The 20,123-nt window shown below is 46.1% G+C and overlaps 2 protein-coding genes across 2 annotated transcripts; both read left to right on the forward strand.

Annotated features, from left to right (window-relative positions):
• Window positions 1-2,542: 2,542 nt before the first annotated feature.
• On the forward strand, window positions 2,543-5,342 carry LOC142570788 (uncharacterized). Its single transcript, XM_075679120.1, has 2 exons — window positions 2,543-2,967; window positions 5,026-5,342. The coding sequence occupies exons 1-2, from the start codon at window positions 2,570-2,572 to the stop codon at window positions 5,108-5,110; spliced, it is 483 nt and encodes a 160-aa protein (XP_075535235.1). The 5' UTR covers window positions 2,543-2,569; the 3' UTR covers window positions 5,111-5,342.
• A 9,579-nt stretch (window positions 5,343-14,921) lies between these two features.
• LOC142570791 (uncharacterized) lies at window positions 14,922-17,696 on the forward strand. The gene is made up of 2 exons (XM_075679123.1): window positions 14,922-15,321; window positions 17,380-17,696. Exons 1-2 carry the CDS (start codon window positions 14,924-14,926, stop codon window positions 17,462-17,464), a joined length of 483 nt encoding a protein of 160 aa, XP_075535238.1. The 5' UTR covers window positions 14,922-14,923; the 3' UTR covers window positions 17,465-17,696.
• The last annotated feature ends 2,427 nt before the right edge of the window (window positions 17,697-20,123 follow it).

Genomic DNA, 20,123 nt, shown 5'->3' on the forward strand with positions numbered 1-20,123 from the left:
GGTAATCTTTAATGTTTTTTTTTTAATTTGAGCCTGGTTAACCTGCCGTGGCGTCATACTGTCGTGCCGGGTCACAGCAAACTACCACGAACCCGGTTGAATGCCATCTTGGAACTGTGACTTACGCCTGGCTGATAATTTGGCACCTTCTGCTCACAGCTGAATGAAGCCCGAAGTTGTCACAAGCAAATGGCTCTTTGCAGACCATGCTTGAACCGTTGAAGTAGTGACTCAACTTTGATAGAGGCGGATCAATGTAGATTGGACTGTCCCTTTATACATGACGTTCGAATCATCCCAAGAGCGTCTGAGTCGTTCTGGGTGCCGACAGAGACGACGGCAGTGCCCTGTTCATGATATTTGCCGGGCCCGTAGCAGCGGCTATGAAACACGCGAATGCGGCGTGTTAGATTCAGGTCCAGGCAACACTTGATGAAAACCGGCTCAAAGTCGCTTCGCATATCAGTAACGTTATGTAGTAAAACGATAGTCTTGTGAGAATATTTATCACCAAAGAGGGTAACCGAATGAACGACGTCCTCAAGCGCGAAGTCCCATCACTGTAAAACGAAGCACATTCTTTAGCGGCTCCTGCCTCGATACGAAGCCGTCATCTTCTATCTGACATCAGCCAAACGATCGGCACGTTTCAAGATAAACTGGCAAGACATGAAGTCGTGTCCGGAGAAGATTTGGCTAAAATCCTGCACCTCCTGGTTGTCCAGTCTCTTGCCGTCAATGCCAACGTGTTAAATGTCTTCAACACATGTGAACAGATTGTCAATGTCTTCTCAGTCATCGACAATCCCTTCACACGTCTCAGAGGCGTTTAACGCGTTGTTTCTGACAACACTTGAAGGGTTGAGCGGAAATAAAAGTGTCTAACATCTTACGTTGTTTTTTTTTTTTTTTACAGAGAAGAGATTTCGGTTCAACTTCCTATAAAAAATAGCTATAAAATAGCTACAAAAAGGGCAACATCTTTTCTAACGTACATAATTTAGTTTGCATATCAATGCGATGAATAGCAACTGCCTATCTAGAAAGCGCTTCTTCAATTCAGTGATTATGAATAGGTCTCTTACCACCAGATATTCATTAGACGGTCACCAATTACAAACGCCCACGAGCGCATTACTAACATAGTCGCCTCCGGACGGGGCCACTTGAAAAAGCGCATTATCGGCGCTGCCTCTTCTAAAATGACAGCAAGCTTGCGTGCATCTATACAAACTAGGTGGCATGGTTTAGCCACAAGTGCAGGCAAAACATGGACGAAAATCCGAGGGAAGATGGACAACCTGAGCCGAAACTGTTATGTTTTCCGTTTCGTTCCGGAGTGAAAAAATAAATAGTTGCGTTCCGGTTCAGTTCGGTTCAGTTCAGTACAAGCAAAAAGGAACAAATAATGTGTGATAGAGTAAAAAATGCAGGTGCGCCTGAAAACGGTATAGAGAATTTAGTGTAACGACTTCACCCGGAAGTTTATTCCAGTTGACTATTGTTATTGTAAAATAAGAGCATTTGAAGCAATTGTTATGCGGAGTTAATGGGGTTACTGCTAGGCAGTTTTTAGGACGAGTAGCATAACCAGTTCAAGGTGTTAAAATGTGCGAGCTATCAATATGGTAGTGGCCATTCACAAGCTGGAAAAATAATTTCTATTGGGAAACACTATTTTGTTCTGTAATCGAAGAGAAGCCAGTACATCTACGGAGATCTGTTATAGAAGCTCGACCGTAAGAATTGTAGATAAATCGGACAGCCTTCTTTTGAGTTCTTTCTAATTTTTCAATATTTGTTTTTCTGCAGGGCTCCGAAATGATTATTGCATATTGTGAAGTTGGACGAACTATTGTATTATGCGTCAGAAGGCGGCCAACTGGTGTCGACATATTTAACAACCGTTTTATGGTGAACAATTTGCGAAGATAATATTACGGGGATATAATGACCAATGCAACTTTCTCGTTCCTGGCACGAGGCGGGTTTTAAGAAATTATACATGAAATCATGATAGATTATCTGCATGGCAATTTGCATTATCTCTGTGACGCAAGGATGATACCTTATCAATTCTGCTCAATCAATAATGGAATATTTCATCAAATCGCTGATTGAGTATTCATGATAGATAATCTGCATGGCAATTTGCATTATCTCTGTGACGCAAGGATGATACCTTATCAATTCTGCTCAATCAATAATGGAATATTTCATCAAATCGCTGATTGAGTATTCGAAATCATTCTAATACTACCAAATCTGCTCTCTACATATAGTTATAATCATCTTTAATTCAGTTATTGCCAAGTAAGTTTGTTTCCTAACTATTAAACATTTCTACCTTACCCTGACTTACTTTCTATTTTAAGTTTTCACTCTCTCTCTTGCCTACAACCGCCGGCTTCTTGGCCATTCAATCCCCCGTAGTGGGTAAGCGCCACGAAATGAGGAGCAAACAAGATGCCGCTCGTGGGCGCGAGAGGATTACGTGCGAGTAAAAGGCAAAGAAGAAGCGCGGCACCCTGTTCGATCCCGCACGAGACACCAGCGCACATATCAGATTATGTCTCGTCCAACCACACTGACTTCCTTCGAGCCTTCCGGAATGAGTACAGGCAGCGTCGCCGAAGGCGTCATCGGCGACTGGACTTCGTCCAGCGTCCTGCACCCTTTCCCGTCCTTTTTGGAGCTGACAGCGCCAGGGACCCGCCGTCTGACAAACAGTTTTCACCCCCGTCTCGACCTCACGAGGGCTGCAGCAGGTCTCGCCACGTCTTCCACCGCAAGTTTCCGCATGACGTCATCTCAGGCGGCCTTTTTCGGATCAGCAGCAGCGTCAGCGCCTCGCATTCCGCTACGCGTTACCGGAGGCAGGAGCGATGCGAGCCTTTCGTTGATCCTTCGTCCTGGCATCTTCAAGGCCACATCATTCTCCGGGCTCCGGAACAGACGGCTGCGAAGGTACGTAGGCAGTTTCGTCGAACGTCAGCACTGAAAACGATGGCTCTGGCGTCAAAATGATTTGATAGGCACAGATGGTACGACGCGTCACCCGTAATTCTTCAATTCATTTTCAGCTGGATCTCGATGACTTACTTTTTGTAGTTCGAAATACCTGAGGTTCACATTATTCGCAATTAAATATGTAGTGACTTACCACAAGTTTCTATTAATTATCTTTTCATTTTTTTTAGATCCCCCGTGTGAATGTAAAAAAGAAGAAAAACTATCAAAACTGCTTTTTATGTGCTTGATCGAACAGGCACAGCATATACGAGCTGAATTTATTGTGCCATTTTATAACAAGCTCTTAACGGTGCTAAAGGCAAAGAAACGGGCTCTAATTAGCCAATAGTCGAATCACTGCACAGTTCTCGACGTCAGGCGGGCGAACATTGCTGGAGCTTTATGGTGAGGCATGGATGTCTCTAAATTAAGAGGAAAGTACATTGCGTGTATTGCCTCTAACAATCTCCGAGACAGTAAATCCGCATTACCAAACCATTCTCTCAAGTGTCGGAAATGGCAATGTCCTTAAGAACACTAGTAATTTTAATTCAGCAGAGTCTACAAGCAGCCCTTCACCAATATTCAAAGGTGACGCACCAAAGCGAAATATCATTTAATAATCAAAAAGCAAACTCAGCTTGATACAAACAACAGTGCCCAAAATTTGAAACGCGAACGATTTCTAAACTATTCCAATGCGTCGTTTCGTTTCCAGATTCACCTACATTTGTAACAGCGGCCTATACAGATAAGCAAACGCCCATTTGGGATTACTTCATGCTTAGAAATGGGCTGCAGAGTGACTGCTCGTTGCAGTTCGATGTAACGACCCATGAAATGCCCTGGTTGCAGTCCGTTGCTGTTTGAGCTTCAAATTTTGAGCACTTTGCAAAACTGAAGGATTTTATTTTTAAAAAGGGGCATCCTTGCGAAGTGGCTATCCCTGGCCCCGCTCGACTATTCCCGAGCGACTGGCCCCTCGAGGCACTTTGTGTTTATTCGGGGGCTGCTTTCACGATCGGAAAAGCACTCATATGTAACGCGTATTGAGCAACTGAAAGCTGTACCGGGAGTTTTTCATGTCGCTATATGATTTTCTCATTGGCACGTTTAATATAATTGAAATATTTGAGAAGGTGCATAATTAAGGCTAATATCTAATTAGGCGGAATGCAAACAATCTGTCTCCAAGCGACGACAAACAATATACCTCGGTTCTGCCACGCTACGTGGAATTTGCATATTTTTAATCTTTGTGCAAGATAGTTGGGACACCCTGTATATAGCGAACGCCAGTCAACTCTCCAGCTCATCCCCAGCTCAATTCCCATACCAGTTAGTCATCACCACTGCTTGTAGCGACCAGAAAGCGATAGTGTCCGCAGTCACTGGCATAGCGACCTCTGTGTATATATAGGAAACACTCATCGACTTCACGCATTAGGTTAAGCAATGCATGGAGTTACGCGTCGCCATGCGCAAATGTTACGCAAGATGACGCGTAATTGGCGCTCAGTGGTAGCTTCAGTCGATCGCCCATGTTGCCTTCCGCTGTCTGTAGTCGACGTGGTCTTACGTGCCGTAAAAAGTTAAGAAACCTCTGTTAAGTGAGTGAACGTTCCAGCAGTATTGGATGGCATTTACTTTCAACAAATGGGTTCAAAGCAAGCAGGAAAATGGTGCGCGTTGCTCCGCATTCGCTAGCAAGGCGGCGTAGCTGTAGCTTGCAGCGTAAGAGTGGTCAAACAGCGACTTGGAAGCTTTATGTTCTGGAGGGCACGAAGGCAAATGGCAGTAAGGGTCGCAAGAATTGGTTAACCATTCAGAAGTATATTGAACGTTTTATAGGGCATGTTACCGTGAGTGTCTCCCTGCTGAAAATCGATCAATACCCCGGGAATAATTGGGTTTGCCATCAGCCTGCTTACTTCGAGACCCGTATCCATGCATTTATGAAATTTTCAGTCGGCATTCGCTCAATTCAAGCTGTGCTTGTGTTGACTGTCGCAGTGTCCCGAGCTGCCGTCGCGCTGCACTGTCGGCGACGTTGCGGTGGCTGCTCAATGCGGATGAAACACAGGCAGCAGCACAGTGACACGGGCCGCGTCCGTCATCAAGGGCTTCGGCTGCGGTAGCTGCGTCATCACCAGCTGCTCTGCTGTGCCGATGCGCTGTCGTAGACTACTGCGCCAGGGCAGAGTGTGCGCGCCCGTGACGCGTACTTTTTTCTGGGCGCTTTCATTTTTATGTACTGTCACTTCCCGCGGATCAAGTTCGCGCGGTTCTTTATCTACCTGCGTTATTTTTTGATTAAATAAGGATTTGATTGTTCATTTCTGTGGTGTCTATGCTGGAGCATTCTCGCTATGCTACGTCGGGTATAATTCATAGCTGTGCACCAGGATATCCTATCGAATACGCAGTATAAGAATCGGAAAAGTTGGGAAAAACTGCTGCACTAACTCCGTGGTGCCTTGCGGCCGCATGGGTGAAGGTCGGCGGGCCACAATAGAGGGCATAGAATCTCACTTTGTAGCTCTCAGAGCGAATTGCCGAGCTGCCCTTGGAAAGGATCTTGCTGCAAAAGGCAAGCATTTCGCACATCTCACGACTGCTTTCAAAAGTGAAGCACTCGAGCGCATCTCTCCGTGCTTGCATTTCTCGCTTTAACTGAAAAATTAATATGTGTCGTGCTAAAAAGAAATATGGCTGTTTACGTTTAAAAATATCTAATCGCACATAAATGCCTGATTCCATATTGCAGTTTTGAATTAAATGCGAGTGCACTTAACACTTTAGCACTACACTTTTGTAATGCACGTAGGAACGAGCGTTGCCCGCCACGAAGTTTGCTTTCTACTGCACTACCACGATTTACTCCGATGTAAGTACAAGCGCGGTATCAGGCTGGGCGCACAGTAAAAGCGAATGCGTTGTGGTGCATGCTTCGTGTTTGAGCAACACGGCGATATGTGAACACGTGCTTTCGGCTATCGGTGACTCAGAGGAAATTATGCTTAGTCTTTCCCTCAAGTGCGCGCAACAATAGAAAGCAAGGCCTGCGCGAGGTCTTTCCTTTATTGCACTGATAATGACGATGATGATTATGACGATGATTCCTTCAACAATGGCGCATCACGGAATTAGTGCTTTACGTCGCAGGGGATACCTCATATATAGGCAGCTCGATCGTCAGTGCATTTTACTGTTTTGAACATGGAGTCCACAAAACTGAGTGCATGCACCAAGATTCACCTAAACTTTTCTCATGTTGCTCTGTTAATTTATACTCTTAATGATTTTTATAAACTGCTCCATAAATGCGGTTGCGCAGCGGCTCTGTCATTCGCAAAGCACTTCATTACACGTCCAGATAACCGCCTCAGGCGTGCATGAACCGTCTTTTGTGACTCTATATACCAGCCTCTGCGCTTAGACGAGGACTTTACATTAGTGGCTTGTTCACGAAGTGGCCGCACTGTACCAGCCTTGCCTTGCGAAATGAGTATTGCTGCATACCATTCGAGTGGGTTCCCGGACACTGCTGTGCTGATGGAAATTCGCTCTGTGCTGATGGAAATTCGAGACACTTTCGCGATACCATGAGGTCACAGCCATTTGGGGGCTGCTGTTAGCGTTGGACTCAACCGACAGCTTGAGTACAAAGTCACTTATCTGCGTGCCGTCCTGGCCACTGGATGGCATCGTGATTTCGTTGACGTTGATTCCACATGTTCTAATAATGGCTTGGAGAAGGAGCACTGAAGTTGCTGACAATTTTGGTTAACTATTGGTGGGGATCCAAACGTTCAAGCATTTGTTTTCCTTTAGCTTTCGTTTAAATTTTCTTCACTCTGTCAGTCTAAATTCCGGCCGCGAACAAACAACAACCGTACTGTTAACCATCTTTTCGCGGCGTCTGTTGTACGGTCTGAATGTGCGCTCTCTTAAGTTCGCGATATAAATGATCATAACTGATATGGTGACACAACGCTGTGCTATCTACGCCTGCAAACATGCGCGCAGGTTTTTAGTTGTAAGCTTACTGAACAATGAGTGGTGTGTATGGTGATTCTTGTTTGCGTAACACTCTTTCCCTACCGCCTGTGTGCTTTGCTTGCTGCCGTCTCCGTGGAAAACTGCAAAGCGGACGCACATCGCCAGAAACGTCCCCACGATTTTGGAACATGTACACGTCGCGCCGCCTCTCGGCGTAACTGCCGTAACTGATAGGAAAAAAGACGGAAAACATTATATCACGAACAAAATTAGGGCGCTATAACGTAAAACTATTCCAAACTATTCTATTCCAATTCTGCAATCACGCTTCCACGATGGGCCAAAAACTTTTTTGAAACACCCCTATGCACTTCGCCTGTCTTTCACGCGACGTCACGACAACCGCGATAGCTCCCCATCTGATATGACGTGTACAGACTGATTATGCATGATCGGACCGAACAAAAGAAAAATAGTTATTTAAGAGTCGACGTCTTTTCGCCGTTAGACCTCGGCTATTGGTCAAAAGCTTTAGGGCTGCACCCACTTCACCTGGCTGTCACGCGACATCACAAAACCGCGAAAACTCACCGCGTCAAAGTGACGTGTACGCGTTAAAGATGCATTAATATGCCGAACAAAACCGAATTTTCTTCTGAATAGCCGCAGGCTGCCCCGTTACGAAAGGAATAAAATATGGCTGCCGCCGATCGCTCAGGCACTGGCTACTCGCACCTGCCCGAGAGCATGGGTTCTTTTGCGTGTAATAAAACTTCTTGCGTGGCCGTGTAACGTTTTCGAGCACTTTCGGAACGTTTACAACCTCGTTCTGCCAGCTCTTGTTTACTGAGGATCCGTTTTAGCGTCATTCGTAAGCTTCCGTTTCTTGCCGCCAGGAATTTCGACCAACCACCGCAAGCTAAGTCGCACACGCCGGCACCACCTCTTTTATCCGGTTATCGATCTTTAGTGCAGTGGCTCGGCCCCATTGAATCCCTCTCCACTTGAGCGTGCTCCTCGTCTCTTGTGAGCTAATTAGATAAAAAAAACGCTCAATGTAGGCAATGTTATTCTTTTTTCAAGCAAACAAATGTGACCTCCTATGAACGAGGAGAACGTTTGATTGGCTTGTTCAGACAACCGTGCAGGTGACCGCCCGGTGCTTGCGTCGGCGGTCACGCAAATTTGACGTCAGGAGAATGGAATAAAAATATATTGGAATAGTTTTACGTTGTAGGGCCCTTAGTTATCGAAAACGACTCGCGGTTATACATACCAGAGGCCCGCTGGGACATTGCGGTGAAGTTCTAGTAGCATGCTGTAAAGCAGGTGGGTTCTTAACACATTTGAATATTTTACAACACAGCCTATTAAGAGTGTTACGGAATCGCCACGGTAGCGGCGCACGAAGTCCGGGAGTCACGCCTACAATCGCGGTCGTTGAATGCGCACTTTTCGCGGTGCAATCACGGCCACGAAGAGGCGCGTTCCGCCACGCGTTGACAAAAACCCAGAGTGAGCCAACCCAGAGGGATGAGAAAATATGCTTCTAGATATATACAAGAGATGGGCGGAACTACCTCGTATCTCGTCAACTTTGTGTTACTGCGAACATCCGTCTCGAGAGAGTAGAGAACGTGCCGGCATTCAGTGACACTGAAAAAGTTTATAGGGAATGGCATTCTTTACTCACTTCGGGCAATTCGAATCTATTTACCTAGCCTCACACGCCGACCCAACGACCCAAATTTTCTACCAGCTTTGGTCACAAGTATGTGCTCGTGGTGGCGATGCCGTCGTGGTCGCTCCATCATCGTCATTGCAGCTTCGTGGTCCGACTCTTGTCGCACCGTGTTCGTCATGCCATCGTCGTCAAACAGTCGTCCTCACCCCACTGTCGTCTTGCCGTCGTCGCCTAACACATTCGTCGAGCTGGCGACGTCGTTCTGTATTCGTCAAGCCGTCGGAATCATTCATGATTCCATCATGATTGTGCCGGCGTTGTTATGACATCGTTATCATTGCATCACTGTCATACAGTCGTCGTCATGCATTCATTGTCATACTGTCGTCGTGATGACGTTCCATGTTCCTCATCCGATTCTCGTGATACCGTCGCCGACATTTCGTTGTCGTCACGACATCGTCATCACACAGTCTTCATCACGCCATCGTCTTCATACACTAGTAATCGTCCCATCGGCCTCAAGCTGTCAACGCCACGCCATCATCGTCTTCTCGTTATCATCTTGACATATAGCCGTCATAACGGCCTTGTCGTTCCATGAACGTCATTTCTTCTTCGCTATTCCTTCTCCGCCATTCTATCGAACACTGCGTCGACGTCATACAGTCGTCGTGATGGCGTCGTGGTCATGGCCGACCCTGGCGAGCGAGCGTCACAGCATCGTCGACTGATCCCCCAGGCACTGTGTGTCGCATATAGCCGAGGGAAATAAATTTCAGAATGAGCACTACATGTCCTAAATAAAGGTGTCTTCTGCAGTACAATGCGTCGCAACAGTGCCTGAACTATCACAACAATATCTATAGACAGTCATCATCAGATAGTCTGTGCCGAGATCTTCGGGAAGGGGGGAGGGGGGGGGTACGCTCTTGTTCTTTCAGCTGTAGCTTTTCGGTTCAAACAGGCACTGACATGAGAAAGGCCCACGCACCTGCATTTAGCTTTTATATAAACCTGGTGTGCTTACCAGCAACGGGTAGTGTTCAGCATCGGCGCACGCCACTATGCTTTACAAGAAGAAAAAAAGAGCCGAGCGAGCGCTGACCAAGGAGCTGAAAGAGGTTTAGCGTGATCGCAGGAAAGTGAATTAACGTCGTTTCACATATACCAATAAAGCTGTACGGCTCTCGGGTGGGCGATTCTTCATTGTTGCGAGGTGCTGGACATCTACAAAAATACCCGCGAACACACAAATGCGGAGCCAACAAATGACGTCGCTCGTCGGACAAGTCAGGTTGACCTGCTTGCTCTTTTTTTTTTTTGTAAATAATAATGAGCTCAAACAGGAAAGAAAGTCTTGCAAAATGTCTCACATTTCTTTTGCTGCCTTTGCACGAAGCGGCCGCGAGTCAATGAGCCTACGCCAACAAAAATTTGTTTTCCTATAGGCGCCCGCAAATGCGGGAATAGCACTTGTTTCGATGCATATGAAATGGTAATGCGAAGACCATATATGCGGTTTTCTCAGCTTTGGAAGACGTTGGCAATCGTTGCACGTCAGAGTGGTTTAAGCAAAGCAGTCGACGAGCTTAACTGGCAAGGCCATCTTCCTTATAAAAGGAGCATTTCTCACTTCGTCATGCTTACACGTTTGTAACGCAGTGCCGCTATCGCATTGCTAAGTGTCCCAGAGGTTGAAGAGGGCAGTCGCCTAGAGGCTTTGACGCCAGGTCTTGACTGTCGCTGGCCTGGGCATTACAATAGGGCAACTTGTACTCGTTGGAACGGAAAGTATGACAGTTCAGAAAAGTGGGATGAGTTATGTTACTGAAATAGCGGAAAATATTAGTCGGCGCGAAATCAATTGGAAGAAACATTAGCTTAGACAGGACGGGCGTAGATGTCAACACGAAAACAGTCGCTGCCCAATGCCTGCCCTGTGTTCCTTATCGGTGCACATAGCTCTATTATCGTGTTGCCATTATTGCAGTGTAACTGTCGTGAGCCCGGCTTGAAGATACAAAAATAGTCGTTCTAGGACGCGTGCCTGGCATGCTTGTGCATACTTGTCGCAACTATCTCAATTGCAAGGATGGGTTTTCCTTTTAAAAAAAAAGAAGAAAAAGTGAATGCAGGAATTCGCGCGTGCTTTGTAGTTAAAAAATGGCAGAATACTAATACTGTTTACTATGATTCAGAACTAACGCAATGAAAAGCTGGGGCCCTATAACGTAAAACTATTCCAATATGTTTTTATTCCAATCTCCTGACGTCACATTTGCGTAACCACGGACGTAAGCACCGGTCCGTCAACCGCAGGCTTATCTAAACAGACCAATCAAACGCTCTCCTCGTTCATAGGAGGTCATTTTTGTTTGCTTGAAAAACGAATAACATTGCCTACACTGACCGGCTTGTCGTATCTAATTGGCTGACCAAAGGCGAGGAGAACGCTCAAGTGGAGATGGATTCGATGGGGCAGAGCCAGTGCACTGAAAATCGATGACCGGATGAAGAGGGTGGTACCGGCGTCTGCGATTGGTCCGCTTTCCCTTACTTAACCTGCGATGGATGGTGGAAAATCGCGGCGGCATACAACGGAACCTTATGAATGACGCCAAAACGGATCCTCAGCAAAGAAGAGTTGGCAGAGCGATGTGGTAAAAGTTCCGAAAGTGCTCGAAAACGTTACACGGCCACGCAAGAAGTTTTATTTTACGCAAATAAACCCATGCTCTCCGGCAGGTGCGAGTAGCCAGCGCCTGAGAGATCGGCGGCAGCCATATTTTATTCCTTTCGGAACGGGGCAACCTGCGGCTATTCAGAGGAAAATTCAGTTTTGTTCGGCATATTAATGCATCTTTAACGCGTACACGTCACTTTGACGCGGTGAGTTTTCGCGGTTTTGTGATGTCGCGTGAAAGGCAGGTGAAGTGGGTGCAGCCCTAAAACTTTTGACCAATAGCCGAGGTCTAACGGCGAAAAGGCGTGGAATCAGAAATACGTGTTTTTGTTTTGTTCGGTCAAATTATGCATAATCAGGGTGGACACATCGTACCAGATGGGGAGGTATCGCGGTTTTCGTGACGTCGCGTGACAGCCATGTGAAGTGGAGGTGGTCCAAAAAAGTTTTTGACCAATCGCGGAGGGCTGATAGCAAAATTGGAATAGAAAGGTTTGGAATAGTTTTACGTTATAGCACCCCTGAAGATGACATACGTGCAGGCCATCAAAACATCAAGTAGTTCAATTCCTAATATATATTCAGAATGCAGAGTTTTCTGTTGAAAGCGAAAAGTGAACTATGCATTTATTTTTAAGGATTCGGTTTTAACCGAAAATGGTGAGCGAAAGCGCATTTATCGGAAAGCTAAGACGTCGATCGGTGCTCGGCTGCGACCGGAACCTACATATGCTCCGATGCAGGGAGCCTAGCGAGGGAAAGGTAACTTGAAAGAGCGTAGGTTAGGGCGTGTTGGTATTCCATAACTGAGGTTTTTAGCGCACGAAAAGGGACGAAAGACAGTGGCGAAACGAGGACACAGCGCTAACTTCCAACGATGGTTTTATTCCACAAAGCGGCAGACACAAAAATCAGTACATATGCGCATGCGTACGATTGTGGGTATTATTTATATGTGTCTACCGCTTTGTGGAATAAAACCATTGTTGGAAGTTAGCGCTGTGTCCTCGTTTCGCCACTGTCTTTTGTCCCTTTTCGTGCGCTAAAAACCTCAGTGAGGGAAAGGTCTCGCGTCAGCTTGTGGTCTAGGTAATCTTTAATGTTTTTTTTTTAATTTGAGCCTGGTTAACCTGTCGTGGCGTCATACTGTCGTGCCGGGTCACAGCAAACTACCACGAACCCGGTTGAATGCCATCTTGGAACTGTGACTTACGCCTGGCTGATAATTTGGCACCTTCTGCTCACAGCTGAATGAAGCCCGAAGTTGTCACAAGCAAATGGCTCTTTGCAGACCATGCTTGAACCGTTGAAGTAGTGACTCAACTTTGATAGAGGCGGATCAATGTAGATTGGACTGTCCCTTTATACATGACGTTCGAATCATCCCAAGAGCGTCTGAGTCGTTCTGGGTGCCGACAGAGACGACGGCAGTGCCCTGTTCATGATATTTGCCGGGCCCGTAGCAGCGGCTATGAAACACGTGAATGCGGCGTGTTAGATTCAGGTCCAGGCAACACTTGATGAAAACCGGCTCAAAGTCGCTTCGCATATCAGTAACGTTATGTAGTAAAACGATAGTCTTGTGAGAATATTTATCACCAAAGAGGTTAACCGAATGAACGACGTCCTCAAGCGCGAAGTCCCATCACTGTAAAACGAAGCACATTCTTTAGCGGCACCTGCCTCGATACGAAGCCGTCATCTTCTATCTGACATCAGCCAAACGATGGGCACGTTTCAAGATAAACTGGCAAGACATGAAGTCGTGTCCGGAGAAGATTTGGCTAAAATCCTGCACCTCCTGGTTGTCCAGTCTCTTGCCGTCAATGCCAACGTGTTAAATGTCTTCAACACATGTGAACAGATTGTCAATGTCTTCTCAGTCATCGACAATCCCTTCACACGTCTCAGAGGCGTTTAACGCGTTGTTTCTGACAACACTTGAAGGGTTGAGCGGAAATAAAAGTGTCTAACATCTTACGTTGTTTTTTTTTTTACAGAGAAGAGATTTCGGTTCAACTTCCTATAAAAAATAGCTATAAAATAGCTACAAAAAGGGTAACATCTTTTCCAACGTACATAATTTAGTTTGCATATCAATGCGATGAATAGCAACTGCCTATCTAGAAAGCGCTTCTTCAATTCAGTGATTATGAATAGGTCTCTCACCACCAGATATTCATTAGACGGTCACCAATTACAAACGCCCACGAGCGCATTACTAACATAGTCGCCTCCGGACGGGGCCACTTGAAAAAGCGCATTATCGGCGCTGCCTCTTCTAAAATGACAGCAAGCTTGCGTGCATCTATACAAACTAGGTGGCATGATTTAGCCACAAGTGCAGGCAAAACATGGACGAAAATCCGAGGGAAGATGGACAACCTGAGCCGAAACCCTTATGTTTTCCGTTTCGTTCCGGAGTGAAAAAATAAATAGTTGCGTTCCGGTTCAGTTCGGTTCAGTTCAGTACAAGCAAAAAGGAACAAATAATGTGTGATAGAGTAAAAAATGCAGGTGCGCCTGAAAACGGTATAGAGAATTTAGTGTAACGACTTCACCCGGAAGTTTATTCCAGTTGACTATTGTTATTGTAAAATAAGAGCATTTGAAGCAATTGTTATGCGGAGTTAATGGGGTTACTGCTAGGCAGTTTTTAGGACGAGTAGCATAACCAGTTCAAGGTGTTAAAATGTGCGAGCTATCAATATGGTAGTGGCCATTCACGAGCTGGAAAAATAATTTCTATTGGGAAACACTATTTTGTTCTGTAATCGAAGAGAAGCCAGTACATCTACGGAGATCTGTTATAGAAGCTCGACCGTAAGAATTGTAGATAAATCGGACAGCCTTCTTTTGAGTTCTTTCTAATTTTTCAATATTTGTTTTCCTGCAGGGCTCCGAAATGATTATTGCATATTGTGAAGTTGGACGAACTATTGTATTATGCGTCAGAAGGCGGCCAACTGGTGTCGACATATTTAACAACCGTTTTATGGTGAACAATTTGCGAAGATAATATTACGAGGATATAATGACCAATGCAACTTTCTCGTTCCTGGCACGAGGCGGGTTTTAAGAAATTATACAAGAAATCATGATAGATAATCTGCATGGCAATTTGCATTATCTCTGTGACGCAAGGATGATACCTTATCAATTCTGCTCAATCAATAATGGAATATTTCATCAATTCGCTGATTGAGTATTCGAAATCATTCTAATACTACCAAATCTGCTCTCTACATATAGTTATAATCATCTTTAATTCAGTTATTGCCAAGTAAGTTTGTTTCCTAACTATTAAACATTTCTACCTTACCCTGACTTACTTTCTATTTTAAGTTTTCACTCTCTCTCTTGCCTACAACCGCCGGCTTCTTGGCCATTCAATCCCCCGTAGTGGGTAAGCGCCACGAAATGAGGAGCAAACAAGATGCCGCTCGTGGGCGCGAGAGGATTACGTGCGAGTAAAAGGCAAAGAAGAAGCATGGCACCCTGTTCGATCCCGCACGAGACACCAGCGCACATATCAGATTATGTCTCGTCCGACCCCACTGACTTCCTTCGAGCCTTCCGGAATGAGTACAGGCAGCGTCGCCGAAGGCGTCATCGGCGACTGGACTTCGTCCAGCGTCCTGAACCCCTTCCCATCCTTTTTGGAGCTGACAGCGCCAGGGACCCGCCGTCTGACAAACAGTTTTCACCCCCGTCTCGACCTCACGAGGGCTGCAGCAGGTCTCGCCACGTCTTCCACCGCAAGTTTCCGCATGACGTCATCTCAGGCGGCCTTTTTCGGATCAGCAGCAGCGTCAGCGCCTCGCATTCCGCTACGCGTTACCGGAGGCAGGAGCGATGCGAGCCTTTCGTTGATCCTTCGTCCTGGCATCTTCAAGGCCACATCATTCTCCGGGCTCCGGAACAGACGGCTGCGAAGGTACGTAGGCAGTTTCGTCGAACGTCAGCACTGAAAACGATGGCTCTGGCGTCAAAATGATTTGATAGGCACAGATGGTACGACGCGTCACCCGTAATTCTTCAATTCATTTTCAGCTGGATCTCGATGACTTACTTTTTGTAGTTCGAAATACCTGAGGTTCACATTATTCGCAATTAAATATGTAGTGACTTACCACAAGTTTCTATTAATTATCTTTTCATTTTTTTTAGATCCCCCGTGTGAATGTAAAAAAGAAGAAAAACTATCAAAACTGCTTTTTATGTGCTTGATCGAACAGGCACAGCATATACGAGCTGAATTTATTGTGCCATTTTATAACAAGCTCTTAACGGTGCTAAAGGCAAGGAAACGGGCTCTAATTAGCCAATAGTCGAATCACTGCACAGTTCTCGACGTCAGGCGGGCGAACATTGCTGGAGCTTTATGGTGAGGCATGGATGTCTCTAAATTAAGAGGAAAGTACATTGCGTGTATTGCCTCTCACAATCTACGAGACAATAAATCAGCATTACCAAACCATTCTCTCAAGTGTCGGAAATGGCAATGTCCTTAAGAACACTAGTAATTTTAATTCAGCAGAGTCTACAAGCAGCCCTTCACCAATATTCAAAGGTGACGCACCAAAGCGAAATATCATTTAATAATCAAAAAGCAAACTCAGCTTGATACAAACAACAGTGCCCAAAATTTGAAACGCGAACGATTTCTAAACTATTCCAATGCGTCGTTTCGTTTCCAGATTCACCTACATTTGTAACAGCGGCCTATACAGATAAGCAAACGCCCATTTGGGATTACTTCATGCTTAGAAATGGGCTGCAGAGTGACTGCTCGTTGCAGTTCGATGTAACGACCCATGAAATGCCCTGGTTGCAGTCCGTTGCTGTTTGAGCTTCAAATTTTGAGCACTTTGCAAAACTGAAGGATTTTATTTTTAAAAAGGGGCATCCTTGCGAAGTGGCTATCCCTGGCCCCGCTCGACTATTCCCGAGCGACTGGCCCCTCGAGGCACTTTGTGTTTATTCGGGGGCTGCTTTCACGATCGGAAAAGCACTCATATGTAACGCGTATTGAGCAACTGAAAGCTGTACCGGGAGTTTTTCATGTCGCTATATGATTTTCTCATTGGCACGTTTAATATAATTGAAATATTTGAGAAGGTGCATAATTAAGGCTAATATCTAATTAGGCGGAATGCAAACAATCTGTCTCCAAGCGACGACAAACAATATACCTCGGTTCTGCAACGCTACGTGGAATTTGCATATTTTTAATCTTTGTGCAAGATAGTTGGGACACCCTGTATATAGCGAACGCCAGTCAACTCTCCAGCTCATCCCCAGCTCAATTCCCATACCAGTTAGTCATCACCACTGCTTGTAGCGACCAGAAAGCGATAGTGTCCGCAGTCACTGGCATAGCGACCTCTGTGTATATATAGGAAACACTCATCGACTTCACGCATTAGGTTAAGCAATGCATGGAGTTACGCGTCGCCATGCGCAAATGTTACGCAAGATGACGCGTAATTGGCGCTCAGTGGTAGCTTCAGTCGATCGCCCATGTTGCCTTCCGCTTTCTGTAGTCGACGTGGTCTTACGTGCCGTAAAAAGTTAAGAAACCTCTGTTAAGTGAGTGAACGTTCCAGCAGTATTGGATGGCATTTACTTTCAACAAATGGGTTCAAAGCAAGCAGGAAAATGGTGCGCGTTGCTCCGCATTCGCTAGCAAGGCGGCGTAGCTGTAGCTTGCAGCGTAAGAGTGGTCAAACAGCGACTTGGAAGCTGTATGTTCTGGAGGGCACGAAGGCAAATGGCAGTAAGGGTCGCAAGACTTGGTTAACCATTCAGAAGTATATTGAACGTTTTATAGGGCATGTTACCGTGAGTGTCTCCCTGCTGAAAATCGATCAATACCCCGGGAATAATTGGGTTTGCCATCAGCCTGCTTACTTCGAGACCCGTATCCATGCATTTATGAAATTTTCAGTCGGCATTCGCTCAATTCAAGCTGTGCTTGTGTTGACTGTCGCAGTGTCCCGAGCTGCCGTCGCGCTGCACTGTCGGCGACGTTGCGGTGGCTGCTCAATGCGGATGAAACACAGGCAGCAGCACAGTGACACGGGCCGCGTCCGTCATCAAGGGCTTCGGCTGCGGTAGCTGCGTCATCACCAGCTGCTCTGCTGTGCCGATGCGCTGTCGTAGACTACTGCGCCAGGGCAGAGTGTGCGCGCCCGTGACGCGTACTTTTTTCTGGGCGCTTTCATTTTTATGTACTGTCACTTCCCGCGGATCAAGTTCGCGCGGTTCTTTATCTACCTGCGTTATTTTTTGATTAAATAAGGATTTGATTGTTCATTTCTGTGGTGTCTATGCTGGAGCATTCTCGCTATGCTACGTCGGGTATAATTCATAGCTGTGCACCAGGATATCCTATCGAATACGCAGTATAAGAATCGGAAAAGTTGGGAAAAACTGCTGCACTAACTCCGTGGTGCCTTGCGGCCGCATGGGTGAAGGTCGGCGGGCCACAATAGAGGGCATAGAATCTCACTTTGTAGCTCTCAGAGCGAATTGCCGAGCTGCCCTTGGAAAGGATCTTGCTGCAAAAGGCAAGCATTTCGCACATCTCACGACTGCTTTCAAAAGTGAAGCACTCGAGCGCATCTCTCCGTGCTTGCATTTCTCGCTTTAACTGAAAAATTAATATGTGTCGTGCTAAAAAGAAATATGGCTGTTTACGTTTAAAAATATCTAATCGCACATAAATGCCTGATTCCATATTGCAGTTTTGAATTAAATGCGAGTGCACTTAACACTTTAGCACTACACTTTTGTAATGCACGTAGGAACGAGCGTTGCCCGCCACGAAGTTTGCTTTCTACTGCACTACCACGATTTACTCCGATGTAAGTACAAGCGCGGTATCAGGCTGGGCGCACAGTAAAAGCGAATGCGTTGTGGTGCATGCTTCGTGTTTGAGCAACACGGCGATATGTGAACACGTGCTTTCGGCTATCGGTGACTCAGAGGAAATTATGCTTAGTCTTTCCCTCAAGTGCGCGCAACAATAGAAAGCAAGGCCTGCGCGAGGTCTTTCCTTTATTGCACTGATAATGACGATGATGATTATGACGATGATTCCTTCAACAATGGCGCATCACGGAATTAGTGCTTTACGTCGCAGGGGATACCTCATATATAGGCAGCTCGATCGTCAGTGCATTTTACTGTTTTGAACATGGAGTCCACAAAACTGAGTGCATGCACCAAGATTCACCTAAACTTTTCTCATGTTGCTCTGTTAATTTATACTCTTAATGATTTTTATAAACTGCTCCATAAATGCGGTTGCGCAGCGGCTCTGTCATTCGCAAAGCACTTCATTACACGTCCAGATAACCGCCTCAGGCGTGCATGAACCGTCTTTTGTGACTCTATATACCAGCCTCTGCGCTTAGACGAGGACTTTACATTAGTGGCTTGTTCACGAAGTGGCCGCACTGTACCAGCCTTGCCTTGCGAAATGAGTATTGCTGCATACCATTCGAGTGGGTTCCCGGACACTGCTGTGCTGATGGAAATTCGCTCTGTGCTGATGGAAATTCGAGACACTTTCGCGATACCATGAGGTCACAGCCATTTGGGGGCTGCTGTTAGCGTTGGACTCAACCGACAGCTTGAGTACAAAGTCACTTATCTGCGTGCCGTCCTGGCCACTGGATGGCATCGTGATTTCGTTGACGTTGATTCCACATGTTCTAATAATGGCTTGGAGAAGGAGCACTGAAGTTGCTGACAATTTTGGTTAACTATTGGTGGGGATCCAAACGTTCAAGCATTTGTTTTCCTTTAGCTTTCGTTTAAATTTTCTTCACTCTGTCAGTCTAAATTCCGGCCGCGAACAAACAACAACCGTACTGTTAACCATCTTTTCGCGGCGTCTGTTGTACGGTCTGAATGTGCGCTCTCTTAAGTTCGCGATATAAATGATCATAACTGATATGGTGACACAACGCTGTGCTATCTACGCCTGCAAACATGCGCGCAGGTTTTTAGTTGTAAGCTTACTGAACAATGAGTGGTGTGTATGGTGATTCTTGTTTGCGTAACACTCTTTCCCTGCCGCCTGTGTGCTTTGCTTGCTGCCGTCTCCGTGGAAAACTGCAAAGCGGACGCACATCGCCAGAAACGTCCCCACGATTTTGGAACATGTACACGTCGCGCCGCCTCTCGGCGTAACTGCCGTAACTGATAGGAAAAAAGACGGAAAACATTATACCACGAACAAAATTAGGGCGCTATAACGTAAAACTATTCCAAACTATTCTATTCCAATTCTGCAATCACGCTTCCACGATGGGCCAAAAACTTTTTTGAAACACCCCTATGCACTTCGCCTGTCTTTCACGCGACGTCACGACAACCGCGATAGCTCCCCATCTGATATGACGTGTACAGACTGATTATGCATGATCGGACCGAACAAAAGAAAAATAGTTATTTAAGAGTCGACGTCTTTTCGCCGTTAGACCTCGGCTATTGGTCAAAAGCTTTAGGGCTGCACCCACTTCACCTGGCTGTCACGCGACATCACAAAACCGCGAAAACTCACCGCGTCAAAGTGACGTGTACGCGTTAAAGATGCATTAATATGCCGAACAAAACCGAATTTTCTTCTGAATAGCCGCAGGCTGCCCCGTTACGAAAGGAATAAAATATGGCTGCCGCCGATCGCTCAGGCACTGGCTACTCGCACCTGCCCGAGAGCATGGGTTC

This window comes from Dermacentor variabilis, chromosome 1, assembly GCF_050947875.1.
Source record: "Dermacentor variabilis isolate Ectoservices chromosome 1, ASM5094787v1, whole genome shotgun sequence".
NCBI classification, from domain to species: domain Eukaryota; kingdom Metazoa; phylum Arthropoda; class Arachnida; order Ixodida; family Ixodidae; genus Dermacentor; species Dermacentor variabilis.

What these genes read in the sequence shown, in the direction of transcription:
- LOC142570788 (XM_075679120.1), top strand. Translation starts at nt 2,570, where the DNA reads ATGTCTCGTCCAACCACACTGACTTCCTTCGAGCCTTCCGGAATGAGT. An exon ending in CGGAACAGACGGCTGCGAAG is followed by an intron (nt 2,968 to 5,025) that starts GTACGTAGGCAG and finishes TGACTGTCGCAG; the next exon opens with TGTCCCGAGCTGCCGTCGCG.
- LOC142570791 (XM_075679123.1), top strand. Translation starts at nt 14,924, where the DNA reads ATGTCTCGTCCGACCCCACTGACTTCCTTCGAGCCTTCCGGAATGAGT. An exon ending in CGGAACAGACGGCTGCGAAG is followed by an intron (nt 15,322 to 17,379) that starts GTACGTAGGCAG and finishes TGACTGTCGCAG; the next exon opens with TGTCCCGAGCTGCCGTCGCG.